At 55.4% G+C, this 17,240-nt stretch overlaps 2 protein-coding genes across 2 annotated transcripts; both read right to left on the bottom strand.

Moving 5' to 3' along the window:
• Positions 1 to 4,071: 4,071 nt before the first annotated feature.
• LOC309574589 (proto-oncogene Mas-like) lies at positions 4,072 to 4,992 on the bottom strand (the record flags this gene model as incomplete). The annotated part of the gene is made up of 1 exon (XM_082284372.1): positions 4,072 to 4,992. One exon carries the CDS (start codon positions 4,990 to 4,992, stop codon positions 4,072 to 4,074), a length of 921 nt encoding a protein of 306 aa, XP_082140498.1.
• Positions 4,993 to 10,519: 5,527 nt separating this feature from the next.
• Positions 10,520 to 11,756, bottom strand: LOC309574421 (uncharacterized protein). The gene is made up of 2 exons (XM_082284097.1): positions 11,711 to 11,756; positions 10,520 to 11,209 (listed from the first exon to the last, which is right to left on the bottom strand). Exons 1-2 carry the CDS (start codon positions 11,714 to 11,716, stop codon positions 10,799 to 10,801), a joined length of 417 nt encoding a protein of 138 aa, XP_082140223.1. The 5' UTR covers positions 11,717 to 11,756; the 3' UTR covers positions 10,520 to 10,798.
• Positions 11,757 to 17,240: the final 5,484 nt, after the last annotated feature.

Genomic DNA, 17,240 nt, shown 5'->3' with positions numbered 1-17,240 from the left:
CATAAGGGATCGAAGCCCTGGGAGGAGCTGCAGCTGTTTGGCTGCTCTGCCTTAAATTCCAGGTGAGCAAAGGGCTCCGTAGATGCCTTCTGTTTTCCTACAGCTGCATCCACTGAAAGGGTAAAAAAGCTTCTTGTTTTGGCAGCGTAGACAGATGAGTTGCATGATTCCTTGTTAAGTTCTGTAATTGGTCATTAGGAACTATTGGGTAGTACTCCATACAGGACTGTGTAGGGTGGAGAAGAATAGTAATAATTTACATGGTGTAACTCCTGTTGGGGCCTCTAATTAGGGCTGTATTCACTATAAATGAAACTAAAAAAAGAAAGGGCTCTCTGGCAGCAGGAGGGTTTTGTGTGTGCTGGGCTCTCTCCCTTGTGAGAGATTGGGTGCCAGTACCCAGCTAGAAATGCCCTGAAGTACAGATTTAAATTCTTAAAATGCTGAAAAAGGGGGAGCTTCCTTCAACTGAACCCCTTAAAATGAGGGACTAGGGAGTGTTTGTCTCTACTTAAATAGATGCCATGGCAATAAATGGGTTCTCTTCTCTGAATCCCCTAAAATACAGGAAAAAGAGGGGTTTCCCTTATTTCAGGTCTCTCCAGTGATAGAAGAAGGGGTTTTTTTCCCCCTCAATTCAAACCCTTAAAAAGGAGGGACAGCAGGGCTTTTCCCTCAATTTAAACCTTGGGATGATGAAAATGGGGGAGTTATGTTCAATTCCAACCCATAAAATAGCATTGTCAAGGTTTTTCCCTTTTATTTAAACTGGAGAATACTGGAAAATGGGGATTCCCTGTCAAGTGATACCCCTAAGAGCATGGAAAAGGCAGGGTTTCCTTCAACTGGTACCCTTAAAATTGCAGAGGAAGGGGATTCCCCCTCAATTTAAACACAGACAATTATGGAAAAGGAAGCTTTTTCCCTCCGTTTAAATCCCTTTTCTCCTCATACCCCCCCTTTTTTGGGGGGGGCACTGGGGAAGGGCTGCCAAGATGAAAGGGGAAAGTGGAATGTTTCCCTGGGACCCCACATGCTGCCCTGCCTGCTCAGGTGCTGCCCCTTGGCACGAGGGGTTTTCCCTGGGCATTTTCTGGGAGCAGTGCTCTGTGCCCAGGTGCCTCCGGCTGCTCCCCAGCTCCTGCCGGATGCTCCGACCATTGTCCCTGGAGGGACACTGGGGATGCCCCCATTGCCCCTCTGGACCAGCAGCTCCCTGCACAGCTGTGCCCGGGGAACCCTCGGAGAGCGGCCTCTGGCAGGAGCCGCCCCCTCCTCATCCTGGCCGCTCACACCTGGGGCTGCTGCGCCTTGGAGCAGGGGCTGAGGAGGAGAAAGGTCCTGCTGCTCCTTCCCTGCCCTGCACAGCCCTTGGTGTGCCCCTGAAACACCGGGGTGCCGGGCTTTCCTTGCTGTGCGGGACTGGGTGGTTCTTTGATCCCGGACTCTGCTCTTCCCCGGGCACGGCACATGGACAGGGGGCAGAGATGGGCCCTCAGAGGAGCGGGGGCTGCTCCTCGCTCTCGGGGCGCCGCGGGCGCTGCGCAGCCTTCCCCTTTTACTTCCAAATTCCTCATTTTGTGCCTCCTTTTCCCTTGGGGATGTGCCCGGGCCGCATTCCAGCGGCCGCCACGGCAACAGCGCCTGCGGGCGGCGGGGTGGGCGGGGTTTGCCGCGTGATTGAAGGGGCCGGCGGCCAATGGGGAGGCGGGGCGGGGCTGCGCGCGGCCAGTTGGAACCGGCGGGAGCGGTTGGGGCGGGCGGGTACGGACGGGCCCGGGCGGTGAGCGAGGAGCGGGAGAGCGGGACGGGGAACGGGATGGGGGAATGGGGGAACGGGATGGGGAACGGGATGGGGGAATGGGGGAACGGGATGGGGAACGGGACGGGGAACGGTGGGGGAACGGGACGGGGAACGGGATGGGGAACGGGGGAACGGGATGGGGAACGGGATGGGGGAGCGGGGGAACGGGATGGGGAGCTGGATAATGCCAGCGCCTTCTCCTGCTTTAAAACATCACCTGGAGCCCGAGCTCGGGGGGTGCAGGCAGCTGAATTCCAGGGAACTCTGTCAGGTGCCCCCAGGGGCATTGGGGGGGCTGGGGGATGAGGGTTACAAACAGCAAATTCTATGGAACATGAAGCTGTCCTTGTCCCGACTCTGCTGAGCTTCCCTGGAAGCTCTGCTGGTTCCTGGCACAGCTGGTGTTAAATAGGCAGCTCTGCATGGGAATATCCATGCTCCAGGAGGCACTGGGAGGTCAGTGGGTTTGCTGCTCCTTTTCCCTTTGTTACCTGTGGCTGCCATTGCTGGTGTTTGTTTCCCTGTTACACACACACATGCCAGTGAAGGACTGTGATTCCTTCTCCCACAGCTTTGCCTGAAAGCCCCTTCATTTCAAAGTTAGAATCATTCGGAGGGAAGGGGGTCATATTCCCCATTCCAAGGGAGATTCTCTCCTTGTCTTTCAAACCAAGACAGCTCCTTCTGCACTTGCCTTGGGAGATGCTCCCTGGCTGAGTTGTTCTTTCCCGGACAAGAGGTTCTACCTTGGAAAGTTTCTCCTTTCCAATGCACAGGAAAATGGGAGACAGGGAGAGAAAAACCCTCCCAGATGTGGGAGTTGCTCTGCTCTCTTCATTATTAACAACTCTGTTAATAAATGCTTTTTAAGATGTTTCACCTCACGTGTGTCTCCAAAGCCTGACTCACCCCCCACGGCTTTCCCTCTCACTTCCCTTTCCAGAAGCAGTGGAACGTTGGTTTCCCCTGGATTTGAGGCCGTGGGAAAAGGAGGGACAACTTCCCCCCGGGTAAGAGATGGGGCTGCTGCCCAGCTCTCTCCCAGGAGGGATGAGGAGCTCTTGGCACTGTCAGCATCATCCCAACCACGGCAGGCAGCAGCCTTAGGAAGGGCTCTGCTATGAGACAGGTACCTGCCCTCCTCAGACAAGGCAGGGGCTTTAGAGTGGGAAAAAAGAAGGAAATGAGGCATTCTGGACACTGTTCAGCAGGGACAGGCTCTGCAGCAAAGCCCAGATATTATTTAGTCACCACATTCTGGGGTCAGAGTTCCCACATTGGAATGAAACAAAAGCAATAAATGCCAATTTCATGTAGGGGTGGTACCAAAATGGCAAAGATCAGCAGAGCCTGGATTGTGGCTGAAGCTGCTGTGCAGAGTCGCTGTTCAGCTCCTCCTGAGGGTGGCCAGGTTCAGGATGGAGGTGCTGAAGGGCTTCCTTGGACATGGATGCTGGGCAACCAGAGGACGGCCCCGTTGTGCAGGACAGCAGCACAACCCCCTAATTTCTGTGCAATCCAATGGTCCAAGCTCCTGCTGACGTCAATTTCCATATTTCCAGCGGGTTTTGGTCACAGGCACAAGAGTTCAGTGGAGTTCACCTCTGAGCCTGCTCTTTACTCAGAATGATTTCATTCTGGAATGAAGGAATGTGACAATTCCCACTCCAAGAGGAAGGGAATGTTGCTCTCCCTGCCCAGCTCTGCAGCCCTACCTGGTGTCTCTTCCCATCACCGGGAATGCAGGGCCGGCTCTGCCAGCCAGAAGGGGAAGGATGCTCCGTGCCATCCTGAGCCCTCTCCTGCCACCCAGAGGCACCAGCCCCGCAGAGATTTGGGGAATCACCGCTGCCCCGTGCTGGCTGTGTCCCCAGGGCTTAACCTGTCCCACCCTCTCCGGGGAAAGAGCTCCCTCAAAACGCCATGAAACTCATCTGCTGAGCTAAAGGAAACAGAGTTTATTCCCTGGAGCCCAGAGGCACTGAGGGTCATTCCATGGGGAATAGAGCCAGGGAACAGGACTGAGCCCGGCTGCACTGCTTGGAGCCACGTGGAGGCGGGAGGGAGGAGGAAATCCATGCTCCAGTGTGCTCCCTGCAGAGCATCCCTCCCACATTGCCCTTGGCACTGCCCCTGCTCCCTTCTCCTGCAGGAATACAGGCCGGGGGAGGTTGATATTCTGGATATTTATAAATCCGATGGCTCAAGGAATCCCTCAGTCACTGTCTCAGGGTCCTTCAGCAGCACAGGGGAAGGGATCAACAGGCTCAGACCCCCGTGTTTCTGTTGGTATCCTTGCTGTGGGCAGTTTTGTCTTTCCGTTCATCAAAGACCCTCTGGAGCGAGAGCCGGAGGGACCCCACGGAGCAGGGGCTCCAGCACCTCCCTGCCAAGAAGTAGATGAAGGGTTTGATGGTGCTGTGGATGCAGGCGAGCAGGAAAAAAACCTGGGAGGACACAACGATGTAACCGAGCTGCTGCAGGAAATTCAGGAGGCTCAGGAGGAGAGCCAAGAGCACAAGGAGGAAGACAACGACATCGAACCTCTCGGGTTTCTGCTGCTGGGAGCCACACTTGGCTTTAACGATGTTGATTGTGCTGGAAATGGCCACGGGTGCAGCAAAGAGGAGCAGGATGACAATGAACATGGAGGTGAGAACCACCCGGCAGTGCTCCTGCTCGTGTGATGGGCACAGGAATGTCACCGTGGGAATGGCAGTGAAGAGAGCGAAGAAGGCCAAGCACTGAGCGCCCCACAGCACCCACATCATGGGATAGGGAAGGTCACAGTGGCAGCAGAGCTTGCAGAGCTTTTTCATGTCCTTTTTGGTGCTCATGGCTGTCATCCAAAAGAGCACCCAGTAGCAGGAGATCACTGACACCAGGTAAAGGAAGCTCACGTACATCAGGGGCAGGATAGGAGAGCAGGACACGTCCTCCAGCACGAAGACCAGGGCGGAGGAGAGCACAAGGAGGAGGAAGATGAAGTCGGCGACAGCCAGGCCAAAGATGCTGGCAGTACGCCCTATCCGTCTGAGGAGGCAGAAGAGAGCCCCATTCCCAGCCAGCCCACAGAGGCAGATGAGCAGTGTCACACTGTGTATGGCCACGTCGGTGACATCCATCTCACATAGATCAGCTCCTTCGGTGGGTGACGTGGGAGGTGGGGACACGGAGCTCACCTCCATGGATGGACGCTGGGCAGGCGCTGGGATGTGGCCCCGGCTGTGGTCAGAGTGGATGGGCAGTCAGTGCTTGGAGAATCCAGGGATGGACCAAGTGGCTCCTCAGCAGCTCCCTGCAGTGGGAAGGGTTCGGTGGAGAGAAGTGAGATGTGCAGGAGAGGAGGGTGGTGGGAATGGTGGGGTGGGAGATGGAGGTGGGAAGGTTGGGCTGTGCAGCAGTGGATTGATAAATAACATAGAGAATAAACATTTTCAGTTCCCTGATGTTGCTGAAAAGACCAACTGTGGAGGGTATCTTTTCAGCTTTATACCGGCTAGGCTAATAGTTTAATGCCTTAGAAAACCTCGAGCAGCCCAGAGAGGTAGCACGGGCAATCTAGCACTTCAGTAGCTCTAAAATCGGTATCTGTATCAGCTGCAGAGCAAATACCATCAGCAGAAGCAAACAGGGAGAAATATACCTCTCTGCTCGCTCAATTTCCCGCCGTTAGAAGCTTTCAAATGAGACAGACGACAAGAGGTGTTCACAGGAAGGAAGCTGAGCCAAGAGAGGACGGGGCCTCTCTCGATTTTGTCTTTTATTCGGAGAAGGTGAGAGAGGAGGACTGGGGGCGGACCCAGGGTGACCGGCAAATCAGACACTGCTAAAGAGCTTGAGTTACATTTGGTTTTGCCCACGCTTAGAAGAAAGAACCTCGGAGCACATGGCAGAGGCAAGTGTCTTGGGGAGGGGAAGCTCAGAACAGGCAGTAACAACCAACTAGTCAAAAAGATGAAAGAATTTAAATGTGTGCACCCAGGGCTAGAAATGAGGCTGGAGCCGGTGCAGGAACAGATCAGGAGGCCTGCAGTGGTTCTGGGGCAGTTCTGTAACAAGAAGCAACAGTGCACACCCAGAAAAATAGCTCAAGGCAAGGTTACCTTTAATACTGAAGCATTCCGTGAGTATGACCAGCAGAGACCCCTCTTAATGAATCTGCAGGACCATCAAAAGACTTCCAGGAGGAGGTGAATGCATGGAAATTCGTTCTAGGAAAGTGATTGTTGTGTATTAGATAAGAAACAGATTTGAATGCCTCTGTGTGTTTATAATGGATAAAACCCTGCTGTAAAGTCTCCCCACACACAGAATAAGGAGAGATCCTCCTGTGTGTCCTGCACAGGTAAAGAATTCCTGCTTCCTCACATTTCCCATTGTGTTAGAAAGTTTGTTCTGGCTCATTTGGGTATTAAGATACAGACAGGATGCACAGGAAAAGAGGGGGTATCTGGGGAGGGCACTGCGGTCACCGGGAGAGGGTGGCAGGAACAGAGCAGCTGCAGGAGGAGAGGAAGGTGGGGCAGGGAGGAAGGAGAACATTCCACTGACCTGTTCAGTGTGGGGCAGCAGCAGGCACAGGGGCTCTGTCCCCATCAGCGGCGCTTCCTGGCACCCCTTGCTCCTTTGGGATCCACACCCTAAAGCGGCTCCTCCCAGCTCAGGAACACGAAGGAGAAAGTGCCCAGATCACCAGGAGGTGCCCACTGCTGTCCCACCAGCTCCTCTCCGTGCCCTGTCCTCGTGTTGCTCCCTCAGGCTCGGTGGAGTCACGGGGGAGTTGGAAATTGTGACTTTAGGTGTGTCAGAGCTCCACTTGCCCAGAGTTATTTGTCTTGGGGGTTTTTTTGCTACAGATGGTTTTGCATGAACAATTTTGCATGAACAATTTGCATGAACAATTTTGAAAAGGTTCATGATTTCCCCCTGGTTAGAAACACTCCTTCCCTGCAGCATGTCCCATTCCCCGACTACACTCCCTCTCCCAACAGGCTCCTACCATTCCTCATTTCTCTTCCCTGAGGGGTCATGGTCCCTCCAGCAGCAGGGGGATGCTGGTGGCATTGGAATGCTGGCTATGCTGGCTGTGTTGGTGAGGCAGATCTGTACTTGTCAGAAGCAACTCCGATTCTGGGAAGAGCTCCGGGATCATTGCAAAACCTCCCCCGGCCCAAGGAAGCACAGCTGAGCTGCTCCCTGTCTTATCCCCATCCCATTCTCATTCCTGCTCTCCATCACCATCGCCACCCCATCGCCACCCCATCGCCACCCCATCCTCACCCCATCCTCACCCCATCCCCATCCCATCCCCATCCCATCCCCATCCCATCCCCATCCCATCCCATCCCATCCCATCCCATCCCCATCCCATCCCATCCCATCCCATCCCATCCCATCCCATCCCATCCCATCCCGCAGGTTTCCTGCCCGGCAGCCTCTCCCCACCTTGAAGCACTGCCCGTCGGGCTCTGCTGCTCTCCAGCGCGGACATTTGGGATCGGCAGCATCCAGAGCCTTCCTGACCCCTCCTGACCCCTCGCACACGCCCAGAGCCCCCCGGGGCCGCCTTGCCCCCGACAGCCCCGCTCCTGCCCCGCTCCAGCCGGGACCAGGCACATCTTTGCCGTGGCACTCCCGGAGCAGCCGGGGCCGTGCTGAGCCCCTGGGCCATCCTGCCCGTGCCGCCTGTGCCGGTGCCAGCCCAGCTCCGGGCACTCGGGTGCTCCAGGCAGGTGAATGTGGCCTAGGAACAGCTCTGTGGTCAAGTGAGCAGCAGAGGAACTGAAGGATGCTCTTCCCCAGCAGAGCTGCTGCTTTGTGCTCTGGGGCAGCGCTGCCGCTGCTGGGCTTCCTCGGGGAAAACAGCTCCTTTGGGATGGGCTTTGCTGCAAAGCTTTCCCTGAGCTGGGTGTCTGCAGGAGGCAGAGTCGGGATACCAGTGTCAGGAGTTTTCCATGGTTTCCAGGCTGTTGTACACAGCACGTTCTGGGCAATTTGCCAGCGTGAGGCAGAGCAAAATGGGTGCAATTGGACTCTGCAAATGCAGTTCAGGCAGACGTTGATCTTTTAACTTTTCCATGGCAGCTGCGAATTCTTGGGCATTTGGGAGTCTGCCTTGACGTGCAGGGATTGAAGGGTTTAGGTGTGGAATTGTTTGGCCAGCTTGCTCCAAGGCATGGTGTACTTCTGGAAGTGCCCCCCAGCTCCCAGGCCCGAGGGGCTGCTGGCTGGGTGCTGGTTCTGCTCTGCCCTGGGAACTGGGAGCCCCTGGGAGGGCTGGGGGTGACACCTGCACATGGGCTGGGGAAGCCTGGAATTGTATCGCAGCACTTTTCTATGCAGCTCTATGGGCCGGTGTGTGCTGAACGAAGCGGCTCTTCAGCACAATAAATTCAGCAGTTTGGAAAAACCACGGAATATATCAGAGGTAATGATGGGAGAGGGTTGGGGCTGCTCCCTGATAACGTGCAGGGCTTGGGGTGGGAAACGAAGACGGGGAGAGGAGCGGGGGCTGCTCCTCGCTCTCGGGGCGCCGCGGGCGCTGCGCAGCCTTCCCCTTTGACTTCGCAATTCCTCATTTTGTGCCTCCTTTTCCCTTGGGGATGTGCCCGGGCCGCATTCCAGCGGCCGCCACGGCAACAGCGCCTGCGGGCGGTGGGGTGGGCGGGGTTTGCCGCGTGATTGACGGGGCCAAAGGCCAATGGAGAGCGGGGCGGGCCGAGGTCTGGCCAATGGGGAGGCGGGGCGGGCCAGGTCTGGCCAATGGGAAGGCGGGGCGGGGCTGCGCGCGGCCAGTTGGAACCGGCGGGAGCGGTTGGGGCGGGCGGGCACGGACGGGCCCGGGCGGTGAGCGAGGAGCGGGAGAGCGGGATGGGGAACGGGATGGGGAACGGGATGGGGAACGGGATAATGCCAGCGCCTTCTCCTGCTTTAAAACATCACCTGGAGCCCGAGCTCGGGGGGTGCAGGCAGCTGAATTCCAGGGAACTCTGTCAGGTGCCCCCAGGGACATGGGAGGGCTGAGGGATGAAGGTTACAAACAGCAAATTCTATGGAATATAAACCTGTCCTTGTCCCGACTTTTCTGAGCTTCCCTGGAAGCTCTGCTGGTTCCTGGCACAGCTGGTGTTAAATAGGCAGCTCTGCATGGGAATATCCATGCTCCAGGAGGCACTGGGAGGTCAGTGGGTTTGCTGCTCCTTTTCCCTTTGTTACCTGTGGCTGCCATTGCTGGTGTTTGTTTCCCTGTTACACACACACATGCCAGTGAAGGACTGTGATTCCTTCTCCCACAGCTTTGCCTGAAAGCCCCTTCATTTCAAAGTTAGAATCATTCGGAGGGAAGGGGGTCATATTCTCCATTCCAAAGGAGATTCTCTCCTTGTCTTTCAAACCAAGACAGCTCCTTCTGCACTTGCCTTGGGAGATGCTCCCTGGCTGAGTTGTTCTTTCCCGGACAAGAGGTTGTACCTTGGAAAGTTTCTCCTTTCCAATGCACAGGAAAACGGGAGACAGGGAGAGAAAACCCTCCCAGATGTGGGAGTTGCTCTGCTCTCTTCATTATTCACAACTCTGTTAATAAATGCTTTTTAGGATGTTTCAGCTCATGTGTGTCTCCAAAGCCTGACTCACCCCCCACGGCTTTCCCTCTCACTTCCCTTTCCAGAACCAGTGGAATGTTGGTTTCCCCTGGATTTGAGGCCGTGGGAAAAGGAGGGACAACTTCCCCCCGGGTAAGAGATGGGGCTGCTGCCCAGCTCTCTCCCAGGAGGGATGAGGAGCTCTTGGCACTGTCAGCATCATCCCAACCACGGCAGGCAGCAGCCTTGGGAAGGGCTCTGCTATGAGACAGGTACCTGCCCTCCTCAGACAAGGCAGGGGCTTTAGAGTGGGAAAAAGAAGGAAAGGAGCCCTTTTGGACACTGTTCAGCAGGGACAGGCTCTGCAGCAAAGCCCAGATATTATTTATTCACCACATTCTGGGGTCAGAGTTCCCACGTTGGAATGAAACAAAAGCAATAAATGCCAATTTCATGTAGGGGTGGTACCAAAATGGCAAAGATCAGCAGAGCCTGGATTGTGGCTGAAGCTGCTGTGCAGAGTCGCTGTTCAGCTCCTCCTGAGGGTGGCCAGGTTCAGGATGGAGGTGCTGAAGGGCTTCCTTGGACATGGATGCTGGGCAACCAGAGGACGGCCCCGTTGTGCAGGACAGCAGCACAACCCCCTAATTTCTGTGCAATCCAATGGTCCAAGCTCCTGCTGACGTCAATTTCCATATTTCCAGCGGGTTTTGGTCACAGGCACAAGAGTTCAGTGGAGTTCACCTCTGAGCCTGCTCTTACTCAGAATGATTTAATTCTGGAATGAAGGAATGTGACAAATTGCCACTCCAAGAGGAAGGGAATGTTGCTGTCCCTGCCCAGCTCTGCAGCCCTACCTGGTGTCTCTTCCCATCACCGGGAATGCAGGGCCGGCTCTGCCGGCCAGAAGGGGAAGGATGCTCCGTGCCATCCCGAGCCCTCTCCTGCCACCCAGAGGCACCAGCCCCGCAGAGATTTGGGGAATCACCGCTGCCCCGTGCTGGCTGTGTCCCCAGGGCTTAACCTGTCGCACCCTGTCCGGGAAAGAGCTCCCTCAAAACGCCATGAAACTCATCTGCTGAGCCAAAGGAGAAGGAGTTTATTCCCTGGGGCCCAGAGGCAGTGAGGGTCATTCCATGGGGAATAGAGCCAGGGAACAGGACTGAGCCCGGCTGTGCTGCTTGGAGCCACGTGGAGCTGGGAGGGAGGAGGAAATCCATGCTCCAGTGTGCTCCCTGCAGAGCATCCCTCCCACACTGCCCTTGGCACTGCCCCTGCTCGCTTCTCCTGCAGGAATCCAGCATGGGAGGGGGTGGTAATACGGTCAATATTTATAAATCCGATGGCTCAAGGAATCCCTCAGTCACTGTCCCGGGGTCCTTCAGCAGCACAGGGGAAGGGATCAACAGGCTCAAACCCCCGTGTCCCTGTTGGTATCCTTGCTGCGGGTGGTTTTGTCTTTCTGCTCCTCAAAGACCCTCTGGAGCGAGAGCCGGAGGGACCCCATGGAGCAGGGGCTCCAGCACCTCCCTGCCAAGAAGTAGATGAAGGGTTTGATGGTGCTGTGGATGCAGGTGAGCAGGAAAAAAACCTGGGAGGACACAACCGTGTAACTGAGCTGCTGCAGGAAATTCCAGAGGCTGAGAAAGAGAGTGAAGAGCACAACAAGGAAGATAACGATGTCGCGCGTCTTGGGTTGCTGCTGCTGGGAGCCACACTTGGCTTTAACGATGTCGATTGTGCGGGTGATGACCACGGGTGCAGCAAAGAGGAGCAGGATGACGGCAAACATGGAGATGAGAACCACCCGGCAGTGCTCCTGCTGGTGTGATGGGCACAGGAATGTCATTGTGGGAATGACAGTGAAGAGAGCGAAGAAGGCCCAGAATTGGACACTGTCAACCACCCACAACACACGCAGGGGAGGGTGGCACCAGCAGAGCTGGAAGAGCTTTCTCAGGTTGTTAATCACGCCGAGGCGTGCCACCCAGAACAGCCCCCAGTAGCAGGAGACCATGGACAGCTGGAAAAGGAAGCTCACATACACCTCAGGCATGATAGGAGAGCAGGACACGTCCTCCAGCAGGAAGAGCAGGGTGGAGGGGAGAGCGAAGAGGAGGAAGATGAAGTCAACAGCAGCCAGGTCAAAGATGCGGGCATTGTGGACTTTGAGCGTGAGGAGGCGGAGGACAGCCCCATTCCCAGCCAGCCCACAGAGGCAGATGAGCAGTGTCACACTGTGTATGGCCACACTGGTGACATCTATCTCACATGGATCATCTCCTTCGGTGGGTGAGGCAGAAGGTGGGGACACGGAGCTCACCTCCATGGATGGACGCTGGGCAGGCGCTGGGATGTGGCCCCGGCTGTGGTCAGAGTGGATGGGCAGTCAGTGCTTGGAGAATCCAGGGATGGACCAAGCAGCTCCTCAGCAGCTCCCTGCAGTGGGAAGGGTTCGGTGGAGAGAAGTGAGATGTGCAGGGGAGGAGGGCGGTGGGAATGGTGGGGTGGGAGAGGGAGGTGGGAGGGTTGGGCTGTTTTGGTGGGGATTGATAAAGAACACAGAGAATAAACATTTTCAGTTCCCCGATGTTGCTGAAAGACCCACTAGTCAAAAAGAAAAAAGGATTTAAATGTGTGCACACAGGGCAAGAAATTAGGCTGGAGGCAGTGGGGAAACAGATCAGGAGGCCTGCAGTGGTTCTGGGGCAGTTCTGTAACAAGAAGCAGCAGCGCATGGCCAAAGGAAAAGTTCAAGGCGAGGTCACCTTTAATATGGCAGCACTCAGTGAATAGGAGCACCAGAGACCCCTCCTGATGAACCTCCAGGATCATGAAAGGACTCCCAGGAGGAGGTGGATGCATGGAGATGAGTCCTAGGAAAGTGATGTTTATGTATCAGACAAGAACCATGCCTTAATGCCTCTGTGTGTTTCTAATGGATAAAACCCCTGCTGTAAAGTCTCCCCCCACACAGAGAACAAGGAGAGATCCTCCTGTGTGTCCTGCACAGGTAAAGAATTCCTGCTTCCTCCTGCTTCCCATAGTGTTAGAAAGTTTATTCCGGCCCATTTTGGTATCAAGATGCAGAATTGAAGAGCAGGGCAGAGCAGGGAGGAGCTGGGGAGGGCACTGCGGTCACCGGGAGAGGGCGGCAGGAACAGAGCAGCTGCAGGAGGAGAGGAAGGTGGGGCAGGGAGGAAGGAGAACATTCCACTGACCTGTTCAGTGTGGGGCAGCAGCAGGCACAGGGGCTCTGTCCCCATCAGCGGCGCTTCCTGGCACCCCTTGCTCCTTTGGGATCCACACCCTAAAGCGGCTCCTCCCAGCTCAGGAACACGAAGGAGAAAGTGCCCAGATCACCAGGAGGTGCCCACTGCTGTCCCACCAGCTCCTCTCTGTGCCCTGTCCTCGTGTTGCTCCCCAAGACTGGGTGCAGTCACGGGAGAGTCAGAAATTGTGACTTTGGCTTTGTCAGAGCTCCACTTCTCCGGAGTTATTTGTCTTGGGGTTTTTTGCTACAGAGGAAGTGACTTTGGTCAGAAGCTCCACATGAACAGTTTTGCAAATGGCTCCTGATTTCCCCCGATTAGAAACACTCCTTCTGTGCTGAACGTCCACTCTCTGACTGCCTTCCCTCTCCTGACAGGTTTCACTTCCCTGAGGGGTCATAGTTCCTCCAGCAGCAGGGGGGTGGTGCTGGCACTGGAATGCTGGCAATGCTGGCAGTGCTGGCTGAGGCAGCTGGCTGCTTGTCAGAATCAACTCCCATTCCGGGAAGAGCTCCGGGTTCATTGCAAACACCTCCCCTGGGCCTCATAAATCCCGGGTGAGCCAAGAATTCCCATTTTTGTCATTCTGCTGCAGGCTCACACAGCCCAAGGGAAGGACAGCAATTAGCTACTTGCAGCCAGGTTATCAGCACTGAGAGCCCACGTTAATTACTGCCAATATCCTTAATGATTCAATGAGAGCACAGATTTGGGGGTGCTGTGATCCCTTTGCAGCCCTTCAGCAGAGCTCATCCTGCTCCTCCTCAGTCTTGGGAGCACTTGTGGTTGTTTTTACCTGATCCCCCACCCTTTTGCCAGCAGGGACACCTTCCACCAGACCAGGTTGATACAAACCCCATCCACCCTGGGCTGGAACACTTGCAGGGATGGGGCTGCCAGAGCATCCCTGGGAATGTGTGCCAGGGCCTCTCCAGCCTCACAGGGAAGGATTTCTCCCTCATATCCAATCTGAACCCACCCTCTGGCAGTGGGAAGCCATTTCCCCCTGTTGTCCTGTCACTCCAGGCCCTTGTCCAAAGTCCCTCTCCACCTCTCCTGGAGCCCCTTTAGCTCATGGATCATCAAGTGTTTGCCCTTGGAAGGATTGGCATGGTGAGGAGATGTGAGGTTCCATAGCTGGGGACACAAACGGGGTGTCAGCAAGGAGGAGAGGTGACAGCTCTGGTCCCAGGGTCCCCACGCACAGCAGCTTCCAGCAGGAGCATCCCAGCTCCCAGGCACATGTCAGCCTGGGTAGGAATCCCCTCTCTGCAGCTTTTTCTAGGAATTCCGTGGAATTCTCTGTATGCTGCTGTCGGACTCCCCAGGGAGTGTAGATGACTCAGATGAAACCTCAGACTTCCTAAGGGTTGTAGCCAAGAGAGCAGCATTGATTCACCTCCTCTCAGAAAAACTGGCATTCCTGAAATCCCAAATCACCCCTCTGCTGTGTGCCTGTGCCCCAGCTCATGCACAGAATTTACTGTTGCATGAATTCTCCTGGAAACTGCGTGGTGAAGGGCAAGTACCACTGAAATGGTGGTATACAAGTGGCAAAAGTAGGTTTGAACCAGAAATCAAAGTTCAGCAGCACATTTGCAGTGCAGGGTCCAAAGGATCCAGCCCAGGAATGGGAGGGGGCAAGTTCAGGCAGCTCAAAGACAGGATTTTGGGATTGGGGTTGCTTTAAAACAGAAGAGGAAGCTGACACAGAGACAAACTGCTTTTCCCATAGGTCTCGTTGCTGAGGCTCTCTCCTGTTCCTCATCTCCTGGACAAAGACAAGAGCAGATGAGAACCAGAGCCCTGCTCCCGTCAAAGGCTCTGGAATCGTTCCCTGTTTGTGAGAGCCCTGGAGAACACGAGCCAGCACGGAGAACAGGGGGCTGTGGAAGGACCTGGGACAGAGCCCACACCAGACACCCCTCGGGCTCACCCGCTGGGCTTTGCTCCCCTTTCCCAAGTGATCATTCCAGGGAACCTCTTGAAGATCCTGAGCCAGGGAGAGCAGCTGCAGTGTGTGAGGTGATGTGAACCCACAGCGTGTCTGCTCCAGTGGGATTGTCCAGGCTGCGAGAGGAAACAGAGGAAACAAGGTCAGACTCTTCTCTTTCAGCTTAATCAGTGCCCCCTCATGGGGGTGCAACCTGGTCATCCATGTTTTTTCAGGGAATTGCTGTCTGGAGGGTATTAAGAGCTATAAATCTTGTGGGGAAAGGGGGGAATGTTGAAACGAGCGTCCTGCTGAAGGAATCCAGCAGCTCAGTGATCTCAGCTGACACCTGAGAATCCAGGTCCGGTCCATCCCAAAGCCACTTGCTCTATGATATCTCCACGGGCAATCCTTCCCTTCTCCAGTTGTTTTCCTCCTCCAGCTCTGTCCTGTCCAAAGCCAGCAAGGAGGTATCTCCCCAGCTTTTGTGCCAGGCACTCCAGACCAGTGTCCCACATCCTCCTTGCCATCTGTCCCTCGCCTCTCCCTGTGCTGCTCCACATGGAAGCTGGGCGTGGAAAAAGATGGGAAGAGCCACGTGTGGGGGTCAGCAGCATTGCTGAGGTGTCTCTGTTTGTCACCCTTCCAGCTGTGTGAGGGGAAGGGGAAGCAGCAGAGGTGTCCCAAGGAGCACATTGTCCCCTGGCACGGAGAGAGCCAGCCCTGCCTGCTGGAGGCAGCCCGGTGGGAAGGCATCCAGCGGGAGCTGGCATGAGGGCAGCACTACAACTGCAGCGACTGTGACAGCAGCCACTGGAGCAAAGTCCCTGTGACGCTGCTCCTGTGCCTGTCTGGAATGGTGGGAACGGGGCTGTGCTCTGGCTCCTCGGCTTCCGCACCCGCAGGGACCCCATCACCATCCGCGTCCCCAGCCTGGCCATCGCTGACTTCACTTTCCTGCTCTTCATCACCATCGCCCTGCGGATATTTCCTGTGCCAGAGAGCTTCTGCCACCAGCTGGGCTCACGGGGTGTGACAGCTGGGCTGAACGGCACCATCCTCTTGGCTTTCAGTCCCAGTGTCACCTTCCAGAGGGCTTTTGAGGATGTGCCAGAGCCCCAGAATAGGGACAACACGGTGGAATCCTCATTAGTGGAATCATCATACAAGAGAAGCATAAAATACCCTGAGCTGGAAGGGACCCACAAGGACCATCGAGTTCAGCTCCTGGCCCTGCACAGGACATCCCAGCAATCCCTCCCTGTGCCTGACAGCGCTGTCCAAATGCTCCTCGAGCTCTGTCAGGCTGGTGCTGTGTCCAGCAGGGGAACTCCTGCCCGGGGTGGATTCTGGATGATCTGCGGAATCATCATGGAACGGTTTGGGTTGGAAGGAACCTTAGAGATCATCTCATTCCAACCCTGCAGCCACAGGCAGGGACACCCAGGAGGCCTTTTGCTTTGAAACCTTTGCTTTGAGTCTTTCCCATTCAACAGGCCTGCGCTCCCTTTGTCTCAGAAGTGAGCTTCCCTACCCTGAGGAATATTAAAAATGAGTCGCTAAGGCTCAGAGCTTTTCCCAGTGGGTTTTCTTGGTGTCTTTGATCAAAAAGAGCGTGCAGGTGGATCAGAAGTCTCGGCACAGCAGTGCAGAACAATTCCTGGGCCATTCCTGTCCATCTCCAGCAGGTCCTGACACATGGGAAGACCCTGTGGAGGCTTCACAATGAGCTTTGTTGTCCGGGTGAGTGGGCAGGGGTTTGGGATGGCTCCTGGAAGGCTTTCCCCAAAATGCACACCGAGCTTGGGGCTGTGAGCAGTCTTGTGAGTTGGAGAGGGATGGTCTTCAGTGATCCTTCCAACCCAAACCATTCTAGGATTCTATGGAAAATGGGAAGCTCAGGTAGGGACTGGCCTGGGTGACACTGGAGACAGGGAAGGTGCTTCGAAGTCAAAAGAGTTCATGGAAGGATCATGATCCACCTGCACTTGCCTTGGGAGACGCTCCCTGGCTGAGTTGTTCTTTCCTGGACAAGAGGTTGTACCTTGGAAAGTTTCTCCTTTCCAATGGACAGGAAAACGGGAGACAGGGAGAGAAAAACCCTCCCAGATGTGGGAGTTGCTCTGCTCTCTTCATTATTCACAACTCTGTTAATAAATGCTTTTTAGGATGTTCAGCCTCACGTGTGTCTCCAAAGCCTGACTCACCCCCCACGGCTTTCCCTCTCACTTCCCTTTCCAGAACCTGTGGAACGTTGGTTTCCCCTGGATTTGAGGCCGTGGGAAAAGGAGGGACAACTTCCCCCCGAGTAAGAGATGGGGCTGCTGCCCAGCTCTCTCCCAGGAGGGATGAGGAGCTCTTGGCACTGTCAGCATCATCCCAACCACGGCAGGCAGCAGCCTTAGGAAGGGCTCTGCTGTGAGACAGGTACCTGCCCTCCTCAGACAAGGCAGGGGCTTTAGAGTGGGACAAAAGAAGGAAAGGAGCCCTTTTGGACACTGTTCAGCAGGGACAGGCTCTGCAGCAAAGCCCAGATACTATTTAGTCACCACATTCTGGGGTCAGAGTTCCCACGTTGGAATGAAACAAAAGCAATAAATGCCAATTTCATGTAGGGGTGGTACCAAAATGGCAAAGATCAGCAGAGC

Source organism: Coloeus monedula (genome assembly GCF_965178545.1).
Source record: "Coloeus monedula genome assembly, chromosome: 6".
NCBI lineage: Eukaryota > Metazoa > Chordata > Aves > Passeriformes > Corvidae > Coloeus > Coloeus monedula.
This window is presented reverse-complemented; position numbering and strand designations above follow the sequence as displayed.